At 48.4% G+C, this 19423-nt stretch overlaps 1 protein-coding gene across 1 annotated transcript in view; it reads left to right on the forward strand.

Moving 5' to 3' along the window:
• Nucleotides 1-19423, forward strand: part of CSMD1 (CUB and Sushi multiple domains 1) — a 1850581-nt gene that overhangs the window by 1482861 nt on the left and 348297 nt on the right. Inside the window, exons 17-21 of the mRNA XM_038560546.1 lie at nt 2656-2838; nt 3681-4007; nt 4844-5038; nt 10786-10924; nt 11826-12013. Of these exons, the coding sequence (XP_038416474.1) occupies nt 2656-2838; nt 3681-4007; nt 4844-5038; nt 10786-10924; nt 11826-12013 (1032 nt within the window). The remainder of the gene's footprint in view (nt 1-2655; nt 2839-3680; nt 4008-4843; nt 5039-10785; nt 10925-11825; nt 12014-19423) is intronic.

Consider the following 19423-nt stretch of genomic DNA (forward strand, 5'->3'; position numbering starts at 1 on the left):
CCGGGACCACGCAGAGCCCGCTGGCATCCCGGCTGCTGACCTCAGGGCTGTGTCCTCTGCCGGGGAGTGGGGCGCGCAGCCCCCTACCCAACTGGGAGGCCACACCAAAGGCAAGGCCTTTTCCGTTATCAACCATTCCAATGAACAGTCTTGAACTGAAGAAACGTGCTTCAAGGCATCCCGAGAATTAAATTCAGGTAAATCCACTCCTCGCTCTGGTCAAGTCATGCCAAGAGCTTGAACTCCGAGGTCTATCCTTAAGGAAACCCATTCTCTGGGGCTTTCTTCGGCCGGGGTTGCACGCGGGGACACTTTGGCTCTTCTGTGACCGTCAGCATAAGGGCCAACTTCCTCATTTGGTGGCTTGGAAGGTTGGAGCGCAGTGAACCTGCTACTCAACGCCCGCCTGCGTTTCTATCGCCGTTCTGCTTGTAGAGACCGAAGCGAGCACACCGTATCCACCAAAAGTCCTGGTGCCTTCATGATCTTGCGGGCTGGTTTCGCCTCTTTGGTGCTCCTAGACACTCAGGGAAGACCAGTTTCTCCTCCCACGTAGACTGAGCCGTCCCGGATCAGCCCCTGGGCCTGCGTCCACTCCCCACATGGCAGACCGTCCAGAAACTCTGTCCTGAGACATTCTCCAAACATCCCCCAAATGGTTAATTCGACGGGAAAGTGGTTAGATCGCTAACGAAACCTGAATTTGAATTTGTGCTTGGTCACCGCGAGGTAACGGAGGAAGCCCCTGAAAAATCTGAGCAGCAGGACCAATAGATGCATCTGAATTCAATTACTAACGCATCCTGTATTACCAGTCTCAGAGGCAGAGGTCAGTGATTCACCCGTCTTGTCATCCCCTCGGGTGCCCTCCTAGTGCCCGTCACCCAGTTACCTCATCTCCCCACCCCCTCCTCTCCAGCAGCCCTGTCCATTCCTATGATTAAGCAGCTCTCACGGGTCGTCTCTTTCTCTGATTTTGTCTTGTTTTATTTTTTTTTTCTCTCTTCCTTTATGATCCTCTGTTTCGTTTCTTAAATTCCACATATGAGTGAAATCCTACGGTAATCGTCTTTCTCTGATTGACTTATTTTGCTCAACATAATACCCTCGAGCTCCATCCTCATGGTTGCAAATGTCAAGATTTAAATTTTTTGATGACTGAGTAATATTCCATTGTGGGTATGGACCACATCAACTTCAACCTTTCATCTGCTTAGGGACACGGAGGCTCCTTCCACAGTGTGGGATCGTGGACATCGGGGGGCAGGTGTCCCATCATTTCACTACGTCGGTATCTTTGGGGTGAATCCCCCGTAGTGCAACGGCTGGGTCCTAGGGTAGCTCCATTTTCAACTTTCTGAGGAAGCTCTGTCGTGTTTCCCACCAGCAGCATTCGAGGGTTCCCGTTTCTCCACATCCTCGCCAACAGTAGATGCATCTTGATGCGCATGAAGACCATCCTGTATTTGTTGACACTCACTTTTCTCCCTCTCACCACTCACCACTCGTGCAATGATCTTCTAAACTTGCATTCAGCTCACATCACGTCTCATCCTAAAACCCTGTGACGCCTTCATCCCACCCAACTCTGCACAACAGCCGGACGGGCCGCTCCAGGGGGACGGAGGCCCCTTCCTTCCTTCCCAGCTGCTGGCACCCGTCACACCGGGCAGGTGTCTGTTTCGTAGAAGGGCTGACCTCGACTTCCCTCAGGGCTGATTTATACCCATTTCCTCCGGCATCTGTTACTCTGTAATCCCTTGAACTTCTTCATTTTGCTGCCAACCACTTGTCATGATCGGAAATCCTATACATTTTTAAAAATGTTATCCTTTCTCCCCATACATGGTGAGCCCCACGAGTGCGAGAATCCCGACTTGTTTGTTCAGTCCTTACCTACTACGGCCATTACCTAGAAAAGGGCCTGACGCATAGTTGGCCCTTAAAAAATATATATTTTTTGTCTGAATAAATAAGTCACATATTTTTTTTTCGATACATTCTGTATAATTAACATTTAACACAGAGCCAACGTTGAAACACATACGTAGTGTTGGTGCATTTGAACGCATTGTGTTTTAACGAGAAGGGGCTCGATTCTGTGTCGTTCTCTTTTCGTCGGAAGATCATCAGTGTATTAATTTTGTTTCATAAGTGACTTTTAAGATTAAGGGAATGAATATTCAAGCGGATTTAATGATTTAAATACAACAGAATGAGGATGAAAGATATTATTGTATTTACATTTTTTACAAAAATCGTATTTTGTAATTGTATCATTGTGTTATTGTGTAATTGTATTATTGGGTTTACATTTTTACAAAAGATAGATTAAAACAATTGGTATTTACCTTTAAGTGACAGCAGGTAGGAGGTGAGTGGGCTGGGAGGAGGCATCAGCACGTCTGTGGGGCCACTCGGCTCCCTTATAAGACGATACACTAAGTACCTGCCCTTCAAGTTGAATGACACCTTTTTTTCAGGCTTTTCTAATTGTTAGAGGAAATGAGCATCCTTTTGAAACTTTTAACAAAGACTATATGTTTCCACCGGCACAAAGGAACCCCTGGTTCATTTTCTGAGTTGTTAAAAAAAAAAAAAAAAAAGTTTACTGGGTATTTTTGTTAACGGTTCATTTTTGTTTCCCATTTTCAGAAATTGAAAAGGGAGGATGCGGGGACCCTGGGGTCCCTGCCTACGGGAAGCGGGCAGGCAGCAGCTTCCTGCACGGGGACACGCTCACGTTCGAATGCCAGGCAGCCTTCGAGCTGGTGGGGGAGCGGGTGATCACGTGCCAGCAGAACAACCAGTGGTCGGGCAACAAGCCCAGCTGTGTATGTGAGTACTGGGCCCGGGCGAGGCGGAGTTGGGGGGGCAGGGAGGTCATGGGGGGGCGAGGCCGGGCAACAGAGGCCGCTGGTGGGGGAGTGTCGGGCAGTGATGCCCTTCCCGACCCTGATAGTGTCGCACACGCACCCCGGGTGGTGAGCGTGTGCAGCAGCGGCTCGGGGGCCCCTGCAGAGCCGGAGGCCACCCCCCAGCAGAGGGTCCCACCAACCAGCAAACTAGCAGCGACGCACCTCGAGGCGAGGTAGAAGCAAACATTTGCTGTCAGTAAACGTAGCCTGGCCTGGAACACGGCGGCAGCCTGGGGAGGAGCCCGCAGGGTCCCCAGGCGGGGGTGGCTGAGCCGAGTGAGGCACACCTGCCCGAAGGCCGCGTCCAGGGTGCTTCCCTCATGCACCCGACATCGGTGTGACTTTTCCTTCCTTACTAGTCATTACCCTATGGATATTAAAAAAATAAACGACTCAAAATTGCTCCTGTGACACCGAGGCGCCGCTCACATCAGTGTTTGCTCGTGGGCCACAGCGGTCAGCAGGTCCCCAGCGGCTGCCCCGGGTGCAGGGTGGTCGCAGGCCATCGCCGACCAGGCCGCCCTGGACCACCCATAGGCTCCCTGTGGGCTCCCCGTGGGCTGCCCGTGGGCCCCAGACATGGTGTGCACCTGGGCAGTCCTCCCTGGGGAGGGTCGGGTTTGCGGGACGGACCCCGGTCACCCCGGTCACCCGGCGGCCGGGCTCTGCGGCTGTGGCTCGCCCTCGGGCCCAGTGTGGCCTTCGTGGGCCCCGCGTGGCACGTGTGCAAAGCCGCCTGAAAGCGTGTGTGTCTCCTCGCAGTTTCGTGTTTCTTCAACTTCACGGCCTCATCGGGGATTATCCTGTCCCCCAACTACCCCGAGGAGTACGGCAACAACATGAACTGTGTGTGGCTCATCATCTCCGAGCCGGGCAGCAGGATCCACCTCATCTTCAACGACTTCGACGTGGAGCCGCAGTTCGACTTCCTCGCCGTCAAGGACGATGGCGCCTCCGACGTCGCGGTCCTGGGCACCTTCTCGGGCCACGAGGTGCCCTCCCAGCTGGCCAGCAGCGGCCACGTCGTGCGCCTGGAGTTCCAGTCCGACCACTCCACCACCGGCCGCGGCTTCAACATCACCTACACCAGTAAGCGGCCGCCCGGCCCGGGCCCCCACCCGCAGCAGCTCCGCGCCCCTCACCCGGGCTGCTGGCCTGCCCTGACGGGGCAGCCCGGGGCCTCCCTGCTCCCGCTTTCCCTTTCCCCTTCCTTCCCCCTCCGTCCCTCCCTCCCTCCCACGCCCCCCCTACAACAAAGCAGTGCAGTTAAAAGCACGAGGCCCGAGAGGCCTGGAGCCACGGCTTAGCACGCGGGCACTTGCAGGCACTTACTGAGTTTTGGGAAGAGGCCTGTCTTCCCTTGGTCTCCGGGTCCTCCTTTGCAAACCAGAGTGTATTTCAGAATATCTACTTAAATGCATCGTTAAGGGAATGAAATAAGGTGAGGATGTTAAGCGAGTTATAGTTCCTGGTTTACGGGCCGCCTCCTCCGCTTAGACGCGGTGCTCAGCAGTTGCCAGTAATTGTCTCATTTAACGTCATAGTGACGCTGGGATACGGGCTCGACTTGCTCATCTGTAGCTCAGGGTATCTAATCAGGCCATCAGAGAGTCTAACCCAGATGTGTCGGAACCAAAATCCTTTCCAGCACCTTCCATACTTTTCAACGTTCGTAGTGTGAAGGTGCTTTCAAACCGTGAAATGTAGTATAGATTATACTTATCCATATTCATCCATCTGTTCTTTGTCTTACGAGACCCCAATATCGTATTCCTTTAATGCATTTATTCATCGATCTGTAAATGTATAACTGAGACTTAGAACAATAAATCGCTTTGTTAGTAGGTCTTTGTTCCTTTCTTTTCAAACACGCACACTTACTATTTAAGTATTTTCATTCTTTTTTTTTTTTTTTTCTCTTTTAGCATTTGGTCAGAATGAATGCCATGACCCTGGCATTCCCATCAACGGACGGCGTTTTGGTGACAGATTTCTGCTTGGGAGTTCCGTTTCTTTCCACTGTGATGATGGCTTTGTCAAAACCCAGGGGTCGGAGTCCATCACGTGCATCCTGCAGGACGGAAATGTCGTCTGGAGCTCCACCGTCCCTCGCTGCGAAGGTGCGGCTCTGCTCTCCTTTGCCGGTTATTTTCCTTTCAAATACTTGGTCGACCTTAACCAAACCTAGCAAAAACCCCGTTAGCTTCCTAGGGCTCCTAGCACAAAGTGCCGCAGACCCGGGGGCTCCACGGCAAACAGGTAGCGTCTCCGGTCCTGGAGGCCGGGAGCCCCCAAGCAGGTGTCAGCAGGGCCGGGCCCGGGCCTCCCTTCGGCCGCCGGCAGCTCCGGCTCAGCTTTCTCCACCGGCGAGCACCTCGGTATCCGGATTCCTCCTCTTTCTAATGACACCAGTCACATTAGATTAGAGCCTTGCTAATAATTCATCTTCGCTAATTCCACCTCCAAGGATCCTCTTTCCAAATAAGAGCACATCCTCAGGGGCTGGGATTAAAAATCCAAAATATGAATTTTGGGGGCACGTACTTCAACCTAGAGCAACAGCGTGGTTTTTAGCAGCTGTGCCGTCCTATGGCCCTTAATGTGGCCAATATAAATGCTGCCTAATTTTCTTCTCGACATTTCTACTCTGGTTAACTATGGGAGAAAGCCGAGGGGGAGGTGGGTGCAGCAGAAGGACCATGTTACCCCTGATGTCTACTCACATGAAAAATGCTCACGATTATATTCACAGCCTGTCAAAATGTCCCATGCCAACCGAGCTACAAGAAGTTTTTGTGAAAGACGTATCTAAAAAATAAATAAATTAATTTAAAAAAAAAGACGTATCTTCAGTACAAGAAATACGTTTTTAAACTTTTTTTAAAGAGTAATTTTTAGGTTCATAGCAAAACCGAACCAGAGATGCAGAGATTTCCCCCATGCCCGCTGCCGCCACACAGGCATAGCCTCCCCACTACCCACGTCCCCCCTCAGATGGTCCATTTGTGCTGAGAACCCACAGTGACACACCATTATCACCCCGACCCACAGTCACACCATAGGCCACTCTTGGCTCTGTCCATTCTGTGGGTTTGCGCACGTGTGATGCCACGTATCCATCCTTGTGGTGTCGCGGCGCGGTCTCCCTGCTAGGCCCCCCCTGTGCTCCCCCGTCCCCCGCTCCCTCAGCACCCAGCCCCTGGCAACCACTGATCTCTCCACTATCTCTACAGCTTGGCCTCTCCAGAATGTCACACAATTACCGTCACCTAGTATGCAGCCTTTTCAGATAGGCCCAAAATCACAAATTTCAATGCAAAGCTAAAGTGCCATCTTCATCTATCAGATGGGCAAAGATTTGGAACATTAATAAGATGTATTTATTGTTGGCAAGGTTGAGGAATCCCTGAGATTTTCTGGCCTTGCTGCTGAGGGTATAAACCTATGGCATCATCGTGTAAATTCACATTAAGGCTCTTAAAATTATTCTCACTTTTTGAGCCATCAGTTGTATTTCCAGTTGTAAGGACATATGCAAGCAACTCTGAAAAGATGCCTTTTTTTTTTTTTTCCAAAAATGCTTTTTGCAGTGTTAACTATAACAACCAAAGGCACAGACAATTCAAATTTAAACAACAGAGAATCCATTAGATACATCGTCACACATCCATACCCGGGGTGCACGCGTCGTCAGCAACGATTATAACATTGCATATGGTCGTCATAGACCGTCTCGTGAAAGACCAGATACCATGACCTCCTTGTTGTAATAGGTCACTTTTGAAAATGTATAAATATTTAAGTATCTCATGATACTAATGGTTTTAAGAGCCTGAAAAAGAGAATATGCACCAAAATGTTAATCACAGTTATGGGTGATTTTTTTGTTGTTGTTATTATTATTCATGAAAGACACAGAGAGAGGCAGAGAAACAGGCAGAGGGAGAAGCAGGCTCCGTGCAGTGACTCGATCCCAGGACCCCGGAGTCACACCCTGAGCAGAAGGCAGAGGCTCAACTGCCGAGCCACCCGGGCGTCCCTATGGGTGATTTTTTCCCCCATTGTTTACTTTTTGTTTTCTCAGTTGTCTTCAGTCAATAAGGGTTTAGTTTACAATAAGTGAATTTGAAAGAAATACTGTATCAGGCCCAAGCTAGAGTTGAAGGTCACTCTCCTGTCTGGAATGATAGACCTAGTGTCAGCACGCAGGCAGTCCGAGCAGAACCGGATCTAACCGTGGAAGAACTAGCTCCCCAGCTAGGCAGCCGGCAGCGAGGAGGAGTGGGCTCCCGCCTCACGACCCCTCCCTCCGCCCCGCTGCCGGAGTCGGCATCGTTACCCTGAGGATCAGGATTCTGGTAAAGCTCCAGAAAGGCGTCCTCGCTTCCACCCTTCCATCAGGCGCTCCGTGTGGCAGACGATGAGCACCACTCGGGGGTAGAAAATTGATAAATTAAAGGACAAGGATATGATAGAAGGATTTCCATCCTTATCTGTTTTTAATCACAGTTTAAATGTACAGCTTTTATTTTATTATTTTTTTAAAGATTTTATTTATTTATTCATGAGAGACACAGAGAGAGGCAGAGACACAGGCAGAGGGAGAAGCAGGCTTCAGTCCCCGACGTGGGACTCGATCCCAGGACCCCAGGGTCATGCCCTGGGCCGAAGGCGGCACTAACCGCTGAGCCACCGGGCTGCCCTAACGCACAGCTTTTAAATACTCTATTGTATCTAGTGCTAAGAAGTAAGTAGGTAATTCCCTTTTCTAAATAAGCAAGCATACACTCATGGGTGCTCCGACGGTGCTAGTACCAGTGCTTGTGTGAACGTGTTTGCTGGTCCTGCTCCACTCAAGCAGGTCACCATTGGCTGTGAAGCAGGAATAATTTAATAGGAAAGAAGAAAAAAAAAAAAAAAAAAAAAAGACAAGACAGTGCTTCCTAGGGTCTGCTCTCTCCTGGCCATGATTCTCCCTGCCGTGGGCATGCTTCGCTGTAAAAGGCCATATACAGGCCTGCTGCAAGCTGTAGGGCAAGAATGCTCCTCGGCAGCCAGGGGAGAAGGACGGGGCTCTCCTCGGGCAGTGATGTTCCGGATAAAGTCAGATGGAAAGAGAAAGAGTCCTGCTAAATGTGAACGGACCATTCTCTCGTTATTGGGATGAGACCTTCAGAGAAGTTCAATCAGAACTCAGCCGCGGGCTGTTCACACAGAGGACTAGTTAATGGTGAGAGAGATTTAATTTTTAATTTACGCATAGTGAGAAACCCCGTCGTTGGGTCCCGGTGAATCTCAGAGAGCGAACGCAGGTACCCTGATGATACAACTAAGCTGATACCCCAATCAGCGTCCCTGCTGAAGAGAAGTAGAAATGCGACTTTCAGAATCGAGTGGATCTAGTTGGTAAAAAAAAAAAAAAAAAAAAAAAATCAGATGGGAAATGAAAGATTCAGTAGCACAGACTCATTTAGTTGAAAGACACGGAAGGAACCTCAAGTTCCTTAGAGAATATGCTCATTTATTGTTCTTCTCAAGTATCACTTGTCATCATCAGTTCTATAATTGATCATGAGGTCTAGGCCACACAAGCTGCTCATACGCTGGTTACAGTGGAAACGTGTGATACCGATAAAACCGCAAATACTCGAAGGAAACTGTGTGGGAAAGCCTCAGGCCGCACGGCATATGCTGCCCAGAAACCGTGTCAATGGGAAACCTTCCTATTTTGATAACGTGAGACAAGGAGCCTGGGCTAGGAGACAGAGGCCCCGGTATTGCACAAAAAAGACAAAAAAGCAAAGGAACTTATTTTTTATCTTAACACGTTAGAAAAAAATTGGAATGGACATTCATAAAAATCAAATATTTGAAAGAATGTAAGTGTGGATTCTTTTTTTTTAATTTTTTTTTGTAAGTATGGATTCTTTGCTTTTATCAAAAAAAAATAGACAAAGCTTCTACGAGTCTGATCAGAGAATTAGGAGACAAGACAATTTTAGGAATTTAGCAAAATAGAAGAAAACATGACTACAAAAATAATAATTCAACATAATAATAAAATAATAAGTCATTCTTACTAATAATAACTTCACATAAAGAGCAAAAGGCTAAAAAAAAAAGAGCGAAAGGCTCACAATAAAGCAATTTCCTAAAAAAATCATGTTTATTTATTGTAGCAGAATTTACTGGATGCAGCACATCGTGGGTATAAATTGGCCTCGGGGTGAGAGATTTATGTCTGTTTATTTGTTCTGCCTCTGGCCTGCCCATGGGTCTCAGTATGGCTCATCGTCACTAAAAACACAAGTTAACTTTGGGGGAAAAAAGGGGCAGCAGAATACATCGTCGAGCCTAGGGCAGCCAATGTTCAAGTTCCATGAAATTGGTGGATTCCTAATAAAACAAATTACTCAAAATGACTCAAGTAAAAAGTGCAAAATGTCAATAAACAAAATACCTAAAGAGAGATTTGAAAAAAAAAAAAAAACTGTTTGAAGATTGAACAGCTGAAAGAGCCCCAAGCCGCAGAGAGGTGACGGGGACGCTCCCGGCAGGTGCAGGGACGGGCTGACCCCACTCACCCCACACAGCCGGAGGTGGCATGGCATCCCCCCGGGTCCCGGCTGCAGACACAGCTGTGGGGCAGCTCGGCCGTGAGTCCCCCGTGGGCCAGGGGGGGCCCCGACGGGCAGGAATCAGCTCCAGACACGGCTGCTTTCTTGTCCCCCAGGGCTTGGCGAAGTTGGGGTCGGGGTCAGGGTCGGGGTCAGGCCAGCTCAGAGCAAGTGGAGCTGACGCTTCCTGCAGGTGATGCTCCTTCTTCCTACGGTTCCCCTGTACATCAGCCACCGGGGGCGCCTTACAGGTCCCTCCTCTGATGTTTTACTCCAGCCTCAAAACCTGGGTTGAGATGGAGCACAGTTTTTCAACATTTTAATTCATCGGCAATTTTCCATAAAAGCCATATTTTTCCAAATATTATATATTGTTCTTCTCAAGTATCACTTGTCATCATCAGTTCTATAATTGATCATGAGGTCTAGGCCACACAAGCTGCTCATACGCTGGTTACAGTGAATGTTTTTTTAACTAAGGACATTTTTACATTTTTGGATATTTGTCGATTTACAAATTTGATGGCAAAGACGGCAAAGGACTTTGCAAAGAAAAATGTGAAAAAAAAAATATGGGGCTGGACAGAAACATGTTCAATATATGTTATTATTTTAAGACTCCATAGGTCATACAGACGTGCAAAACCCGTTTTTCCTGAGCGGCACGCGCATACCTCCCCGGAAACCCCCCTTTACGATCCTGGGGCATTGGTGAGGGCGGATGCCGGTTAACCCCGTGTCTATCCAGTCTAAAAACTTTGCTTTGTTCCATAATGTTCACCAATGAGCTAGTATGATGTTGGGGCAAGTCATTTTAGTAAAACAAATGTAACGTAAACGGAATAAGCTCAAGACACGTCATTAAAATATCGCATCTGTGTCTCACACACACGGTGTTTCTGTTTTGCTTGCAAAGTGGTTTTGTCTGCTGGCCCGGAGATACTCGAGGAGTTACAAGGACGTATAAAACAGGGGTCTCAATCGGAGGTTCCTTCCTGAATTTGTCGCGACGACTGCGTGTGACGGTCCGCGGAAGCCGTTTCTGGCCCGCTCGTGCGTGAGGCTTTCAGACCACGGGCACCGGGCCGCGGGCGGCTGCCAACTGCCCGGCTGCGGGGTGGACGTGCTCCGCTTCCGTGGGTGCAGTTGACGTGGGGTTCGCCCGGCGGGAACCCTGGAGGCAGGTGGCCCGTGGTGGCCGAGCTGTCCCCACGGGGCCGGGGCCCGCTGACCGCCGCGCTCTCTTTCAGCCCCGTGCGGTGGACACCTGACAGCCTCCAGTGGACTCATCCTGCCCCCCGGGTGGCCCGGGTATTACAAAGATTCTTTAAATTGTGAATGGATCATCGAAGCAAAACCGGGACACTCCATCAAAATAACTTTCGACAGGTAAGAAAAAACCCTTGTCTTCCTGAACGTGGGCCTCTCGCCCCGTGTGTGTCCGGGGGTGTCACCGAAACGGATCCTGAATCTTAGAAACGCGACCGCTCGGGTTGGTTCTGCCAGAGGAGCTCACGGAGCAGAATAGGCATCTGCGTGGTGGCCTTTTGTCCTCGAGCTTCGCCTGTCCGAGGCCACAGCCGGCGCCGGGGCACGACAGTCCCAGACCATCATTCCTCAGCTCCCGCGACTCTGGGCTCTGTGTCCAGCTCTGGGGTTTGGAGCTGGGCCTAACCTACCCTCTGCTTCTAGTGTCCAGAAACCGTCTACGCCGCTTAAAAAGGCACAGAAAAAAAAAATTTCCCCAGAAAAGTATTTAAAGTCTCCCCATGTATTTTGAATTACTGTCTTGCTTTGAGCGACCGCTCCTCTCCGTGTGCGCATCTCAAGGCATCCACAGCCGTGCGCAACCGCGGCTCTCGGAGTGGTTGGACGAGCGTCATAATTGTCCACTAATCAGTGTTTCTTAATTGAGCTCTTTTCTTTCTTTCTTTTCCTTCCCGCCTTCCTTCTATCTTTTCTTCATGTCTCCAACACTCATCTAGCTCACGATTTTTTTTATCACTATTATTTGGAGCTAAGGACTGCCACGTTTCGGCCCCGGGGGTGTTACACGGCTGAGCCCTCAGCGTGCTGGAGGGCGCAGGGTGTACTGTGTCTCCTAGAAAACTGCTCCGGGCTTCCACGTCCTACGTGCCCAGTTTCGTGATGTTTCTTAAGTCTGTGTGGGTCCAAATCCCTGATTCCCGGCACTACCCGTGGGGGTGGGGGGCAGCGGATGAGCGGAAGCAGGGGGGAGGCCGGGCTGTTGGCGCCACTGAGCCTTTCTGACCAGGCCGGGCCTCCGCAGGTTTCAGACCGAGGTCAACTACGACACCCTGGAGGTCCGCGACGGCCCGGCCAGCTCGTCGCCGCTCATCGGGGAGTACCACGGCACGCAGGCGCCCCAGTTCCTCATTAGCACGGGCCACTTCATGTACCTGCTGTTCACCACCGACAACAGCCGCTCCAGCGTCGGCTTCCTCATCCACTACGAGAGTAAGTCGCCCTGGCCCGCGGCCCCAGCCCGTGCCCACGCGCCACACGGTGTCCTCTCCACCCCATGGGCCCTGGTGAGGGCTTACTTAACACTCCCCAAACGTACCTCTTCGTTTATTGTAGAATTTAATGATTCAACAGTAGGTTCCTTCTCTACACGATGTGACGACAAATTTCTACTGTTAGAAATACAGCTCCTGGCCACGAGGCCATCGCCGGGTGCTGGCTCCTGAATGGTGGCCACGGGGAAAGATCCGTCGCCTTTTCTTTTCTTTCTTTCTTTTTAAAAGATTTTATTTATTTATTTATTTATTTATTTATTTATTTATTTATTTATTTATTCATGAGAGACACAGAGAGAGAGAGGCAGAGACCCAGGCAGAGGGAGAAGCAGGCTCCATGCAGGAGCCCTATGTGGGACTCGATCCCGGGACCCCAGGATCACGCCCTGAGCCAGGGGCAAGCGCTCGACCGCTGAGCCACCCGGGCGTCCCTATCCATCTATTTCTTGCTGGAGAAATATGGTTAGGGCCATCGCGGTGCTTGTCTGCTGGTCCAGTGAGCACGTGTCCCCAGGGAGAGGACATGGGACCCAGACCAGAAGGAGTCAAGGCGCAGCTGCACCTCACCGAATGACACGCAGCCACGTCCCTTAACGACTGCGAAGGAGAGTGCAAGTGACAGCTGGAAACTCGGGAACAATAGCTGAGCTCCCGCCGTGCAGGGAATCTGGCCCTCGGGTCACAGGGGTCCCCGTTCTGTCTCCATAAATACAAACTTCAGTCTTGGCCTAAGCCTCTGAAGGCAGGAGATCAGGTCGCTACGGTACTTCACAGTTATACGTCTGCAGCCATCCTTCTGCAGTACAGGTGGCGGGGCCGCCCTGGGACGGCGTTGTGACACCCGCCACCCAGACGTTATTTCCTCTGTTTCAAAACGCTTCACTTTCAGAGTAAAATAAGAGGATGGATGGATCCAGGGTCACACCAGGTCTCAGGGAATAAAACCCTATTTTTCAAGATTTTTATGGTGGTTCTTCACAGTCTTACCCCAAAACAAACAAAATGAAGTTTTAATATTATTAGTATTAGTATACTATTAGTACTAAATACTAATACTAAATATTAATATTAATATTTAATATTATTTAAACACACACACATATACACATTTTTAATTTATATCTATTTATTTACCTATACCCACAATACAATTTTACAGAGCCTCAAGAATGGGGTCAGACCTAATATGCTGGATGTTTAATCATCTTTTTTTTTCTTTTTCTCTCCTTCCAGTCCAAACATCGCCCCTGGCTACTCTTGTCCACCGTGGTGCAAACCCCACTCAGCCACTCAGATTAATAACCTGTTAACAGATATTTCTGTTTCACCTGCTCATGTGTGGGCTTACATGCAAACAGGCACGTGCATACATGCGCGTGCAAGGCTACGTGTGCGTCTTGAAAAAAAAACAGGTCATGTTACACTTGTTTTCATAGCAAGGAGACTGACTACTCATGATTCACGAAGTTCAAATTGAATTCGGTTAGTTTCACTTTGTAGACGTGCGACATTTATTTCAAAGGAACGTATTTTTTAAACTCAAGATAGAATTAGAGAACCAGGAAGTTTCCTATTTCATTCCTTTTTAACGTCCCTTCAAGTCCTTACTTTTCTTTGGACTAAAGAGACGAGCACATGATAACCATCCGGATTTGCAAATCTAAGCAGGACGCCCAAAGCGCTGTAGTGTCTGTAGTGTCTCACCCCCGTCTCTTCAGTCTGGAACTGCTGGGCCTTTGAACACACAGTCGGACGCAGCTTAAGAGAACCCATATTGTCCGACCCTAAAAATATGAGAAGTTTGACATGCTTTCCCTTCCTGTCTCTCATCTGTATAGTGTATAGTGTTTTCAGTGTTTGCCTATTTTTATCTTTTTTATTTATTTATTTATTTATTTATTTTTTTTTTTTTTTTTAGTGTCCTTTAAAGAAATGTGTCCTAAAGCCTAAATGCAGGTCCTAGAGACTGATTGCATTTACTCACCTAGCTCGTTTAAAGAAATGGGTCATTCTTCCTCATTCCCTGTGGAATTCAAAGAATCATAGAAAGTCAGGTCACAGGTTCCCATTTGCCTTGTCATCCTTACTAACAGGACGTTGTATGCACAGAGTTATAACAGGAGTTTTGTGATCTTCAAAGCACGACCACGCGGTCTGAGGATTGTTTCCGTGTCCCTGTGTTTGACAGTAGGCCTGAGCCTCAGGGGCGCGTGCGCGTGGCCTGCCGTGACCTCGCAGGCAGCCACGCTCTTTGCCTCCTTCAGTTGAGGGATCAGTAGGAGAAGATGAAAGTAATCACCCAGATGGCCCCATTAGCAGGGCAGTGGTAACTGTGGGTGTCTGACGCTTGTGATCCCTTGGGGTCTAGGATCCTCCCCCTTCCTGCTTGAAAAGGGGAACACGCTGCGAGCTCTGGAGTCACAGGACAGGAGGGCCCTGGCTGCTGGTTAAGGTGGGTCAGGTCCCCACGGCATCCCGCTGCCAAGGCGCTTAGAGGGGACACGGGGCAGGTGCCAGCGGGGCTTCAGCCCAGGGTGTGACCCCGGGGTCCTGGGATCGGGCCTGCTGCTCCCTCTGCCTGGGTCTCTGTCTCTCTCTGTATCTCTCACATAAAATCTTAAAGAAAAAAGAAGGGGCAGGGAGCTAAACCTCATGCCGTCTTCTGCCCGGGGAACCCCGAGTGGTCCTTTGAGGAGCCCCCAGCATGCTTGTGAAGGCCTCTGAAGGGAAGGGCGGAAAGTATATTAGGGAAGTATTCCCCGGTAGCACATTGACTGAAGCTTGACTGGTTATTGTCACAATTATTAATCAGTTACTCTGCTTTGGGGGAGAAACAAGGACATGTGCAAAACCACATGAGACGGGGGACACGGCTTAGGTATCAGGAGGTGAGACAGGAAGGTCCTGGGGCTGCGACCCAAGTCTGAGGGCCGGCCCGAGCATGCCTGCCACCTGCCACTGTGCACCGGGTGTTGCTGCTGCTGCTCCTGTGGCTGCAGGGAGGCCGAGGACCCTCAGGATTCCTGGAGCAAAGCCAGACGGGGATCCCTGGTGGGAAACCATCCTGAAGGGGCAGAGGCTCTCACATCACCAGCATTGGTGCTCCCCCGGGGCCCGACGGGAGTGGAGGCCCCGGAGGGCAGCTCAGAGCTGGGGACACCTGGGGTCTGCAGGGGGGTGGCTGGAGGGGACAGGGGGGCTGGACTCAGCTCGGTTGGCCAGAGGGAGAGGAGGTCCCAGATGGGGAGGAGGACGGTGGGGCCCACAGAGGGAGGAGGACGGCTGGGAGCACGGAGGGAGGAGGATGGCAGGGCCCACATGGGAGGGCCAGGTAGAGGCACATCCTCCAGGCAGGTGGGCAGGGAGGTGGGCCGGGGGCACCTGCATATGGAAGAAGGAAGAGCAGTTAGTGCTGCAGAGCGAACAGCAGGAGGAGAAACCAGAGGCAGACACATTTCCCACCCCATGAAGTCCTGACCCTCCAGTAGGCTTTGCAGAGATGTGTTCAGAAGCCAGGATGGATGTGGGGAGAACAATCGCAGTTGCACAAAATTGGGTCCCTGTGACCCAGATGATTTATATCAAATTATTTATGCCTTTTATAATGAATAATATGTCTCATCCCCCTTTCTTATTTTGTCATAAATGTTTCGACACCATAAACCTTCCCTGGTAACTTTTAAAAACCTTCCTTGGCAACTTAAAAAAAAAAAAAAAAACTTAAAAAAAAAGTTATTCGCGATCCCACTTGATGCCCTAACATACAGCTTTGCAGAAACAGCCGCACTCTATTCAAGGCTGACGTAGGTGTGCAGAGCTGCCGTAAGGTACTGGGAGCTACCGTAAACAGCACTAATTTCCACTCTTTTTTGAGTCGTAAGGCAGGACTGACGTCGTTTCTTCAAGGTTTTCCTAAGAGCTTACCTAGAGGTGTGGTTGGGCTGGGTGCTCAGTCTCAGCAATCACAGACCTTATAAGTACAGTGTCCAACTCCAGTCTGTCCTTTTATTACTTCATGAGGAATGCGATGCAGCCCTTCTCCATCATAGTCACTGTAGCAGCCCCCACAGAATAATCGCATCCTCGCTGTGTCTGTTTGTAGGGCTTTGAGCCACCCCTTTAAGAAGCATGATGTTATAGGAAACTGGAAAATTAATGGATGTCTCAGGTAATGGGTGCTTTCCATTTAATTTTAGGGCATTTTTTGCAAATACTTTCAGAAGAATGTTTTAAAAAATATTTCAAGCAACAAGCAGACCTCGCCTCGTGTCTATCTACATAATTTATACATCGTGCAATTTCTTAAAATTGTGAAAGGCAAAAAAGTATGTTTTCCAGGGTGTGTGTGTGTGTGTGTGCAGATTAGTTTCTGAAATTTAATGACTTAATATCAGAATGAAAAACTGAGCAGGATGTAATGGATATAGGTGCCATGCAGATGGAAAATTGGACACGGGTGTACAGACTCAGGAGAAGACCAGGGAGAGGGGCACTGGGTAGCCAAGTCGGTTGAGCGTCTGCCTTCAGCTCAGGTCATGATCTCAGGGTCCTGGGACCCAGTTCCTCGTCCCTGCTCAGCTTCTCCGTGTCCCTCTGCCCCTCTCCTGCCTCATGCACACACTCTCTCTCAGACAAATGAATAAAATCCTAAATAAGAAGAAGGAGAGGGAGAAAGCAGACTAAGGCTTAGATGTGGATCTGTGAATAATTTACCATGGCCAGTTGAGTTAATTTCTTGGCTTATTTCCTCCTCTGTAAAATGGGATTGTCACTGTTATTTCAAACCCACCTTTGGGGGATACTCAGAATATCCATCCCCTTCTTGGTCTAGAACTTGTATAAAAACAGAGAGGTAAGCAGAATTTTACTTCTATCAACGTATGTCAATACAATCTGCATATGGGTAGCTTCAAAGTCATCAACTTCTTTGATTCATGGACAGATTTATTCCATCACTCATGTGACAGGCCAGGGGACAAGGAGCGTATTTATGTCACCCGTGTCAAAACGTGCATCGTCGCCTTAAGTTTCAAGGAGGAAACAGTTGGGACAGGATCAACTAGTATTCAGAGTCTCAACAAAATCTACCGATGCCAGTTTTTGTATTATGAGAGCTGGCTGCAGAAAACGCTCGAAACCGTGCTCTAGAACATTCCTCCTTCAAAGTACAGTGGCTTCCTGTCCTCACAGAGTCGCTTGTCCTTGGAAGGGTCTCGTCCTATGGGGCCACACGGCCTACGTTGTGCTGTGTTCTCCCTGCATGTGGTGTGTTTCAGGTGAACTGGCCATCAACTCACTTCTAATCCTACCACTCAACAGTCATCCTGCCTGTATATCCATTCAGATGCATTTTAATGCAAAGGGCAATGACTGCACACTTCACAACCTCGTGCTTTTGTCCATTATTTTGTAAAAATAAATGAACAAACGGATGGATGAATGAATAAATAATGGAGTAATTTTATGGCTTCAACAACGTATTTACCTTTTAGTTCACTTTTACATGTAAGAAATTCCACATTTGTGTTATCTTTTTCTTTCTTTCTTTCTTTCTTTCTTTCTTTCTTTCTTTCTTTCTTTCTTTCTTTCTTTCTCTTTCTTTCTTTCTTTTTATTTATTCTTATTTTTATTTTTATTTATTTACTTATTTATTTATTATTTATTTATTTTTGCGCATTTGTGTTTTCTATGCTTTGGTTTCCTCTGATTTTTTTTTTCCTTCCCTACAAATTTTTTGCGGGGAAACGTTTACAATTTACAAATTTTGTTATGAATGTTATTCATTGATATACTATTCTCTCATCGCCTAAAATGATAATTCTTATCATTTTTGTCTGCTGCAGTAAGTAGATTGCTGTTTAGTGACCATTGGAAACCATTTGACAAAGTAGAACAAAATACTTAACTGGTTTGTCAGGCACCTGGGGACCACCCCATTTCTTAGGCAAAGCTTCCTTGGAGGGCATTCTTGTGTTACTCTTGTCACTACAAAATCTATCAGCCAGCAGCATGTACCCATTATGTGCAGGGCGTGCACTATACATGATCTCTAAAGTGTCATGGGAGAGGTCGCAAACATTGCCTTAGGGTACAAATGTGTGTGGAGGAAGAAACAGCTGCAGAGGAGTGATGGGTTTGGGGACTAGTGATGCCCACCTTCCTTGTGGCAGATCCGACCTCGTGCAGGAATGGAAAGCGTGCCTGTATTTGCCTCCACGCTTGGCAAGAAGTCATGACAGTTACATCCTGGTCTCTAGGCAGTAGGCACTTTTTTTTTTTTTTTTTTTTTTAGGAAATTAGCTAAAGTGTTTAAGAAAAATTTCTTGGGAAAAAATGGTGATATATATATATTTTTTTTCACATTGCTTTTTATCTTCATTGTTTTATTTATTTTTTTCCTTTGGAAACCTTCACTGTGGTAGAGTCTTCCATTTTTTACCCAGTATAGCCAGACTTTGAAGATAAGCGCACAGATTTGCAAAGGGCAACATCTGCTTATTTTGCAAACCATGAAACCAACTGCCGGTTCAGGGTGTTTCCCCAAATGACCTCAGTTCCAATAATTGGATAGAAGGACTTAGCACTTACTGAAAGTTCACGGTCGCAATCATTATGGGACAGGACCCAAATGAGACCAGCGAGGGGAAGAGACACAAAGGCGGAATCTGGAGAAGAGCTTCCTGCCTGCAGATTCTGGTTGTGAAGGAGTCGTGAATGGTGTCACCTCCTCCTAGCCACGACGTGTGACAGCATGCACAGTCCTGATAACCCGGGAAGCTCATGGAGCATTCGTGTCCAGAGACTTGATTGGTGTTTCACGACAGAGGCATCACTAATGGAGTCGTTGACCACGTGGTTGAGCTCGGTCTCCAGCAGACCCTTCCTTGTAGGGTAACCTGAAGTCCCGTTAGCCCAGGGTCACACCGTGAACAACAAAGACACTCTGAGCACTCAAGAAACCCAGTAGGTTTACGTGTGACCTCTTAGGAGCTGGACTTCTCTGGGAAAGCGCATTCTTCACTACCTTTTTTTTTTTTTTTTTTTTCCAGTAGTGGCTTAGCTGTCCTGCCTATGGAATCTCTTTTGTTATAATAATGAAGAAATATTGTCACTTAGTGTTTATTTTAAAAAGTCACCCCTTAGTTGTATATCCTGCATTTGACTTAATGGGAGAGGGTATGAGGTAAGGTACATCACTCAAACTTTGGTGAAATCTATGCAATGATCAAAAGTGTTATCCCAGAGATCTAACTAAGATCTTTGGGGACTAAGCAGTCTGAATATTGGTAATGATTTCAGATTTTTGACTAATAGCCCAAGTCATAATTGGTTGTTCTGAGCCTTATTG

This window comes from Canis lupus, chromosome 16, assembly GCF_011100685.1.
Source record: "Canis lupus familiaris isolate Mischka breed German Shepherd chromosome 16, alternate assembly UU_Cfam_GSD_1.0, whole genome shotgun sequence".
Classification (NCBI taxonomy): domain Eukaryota; kingdom Metazoa; phylum Chordata; class Mammalia; order Carnivora; family Canidae; genus Canis; species Canis lupus.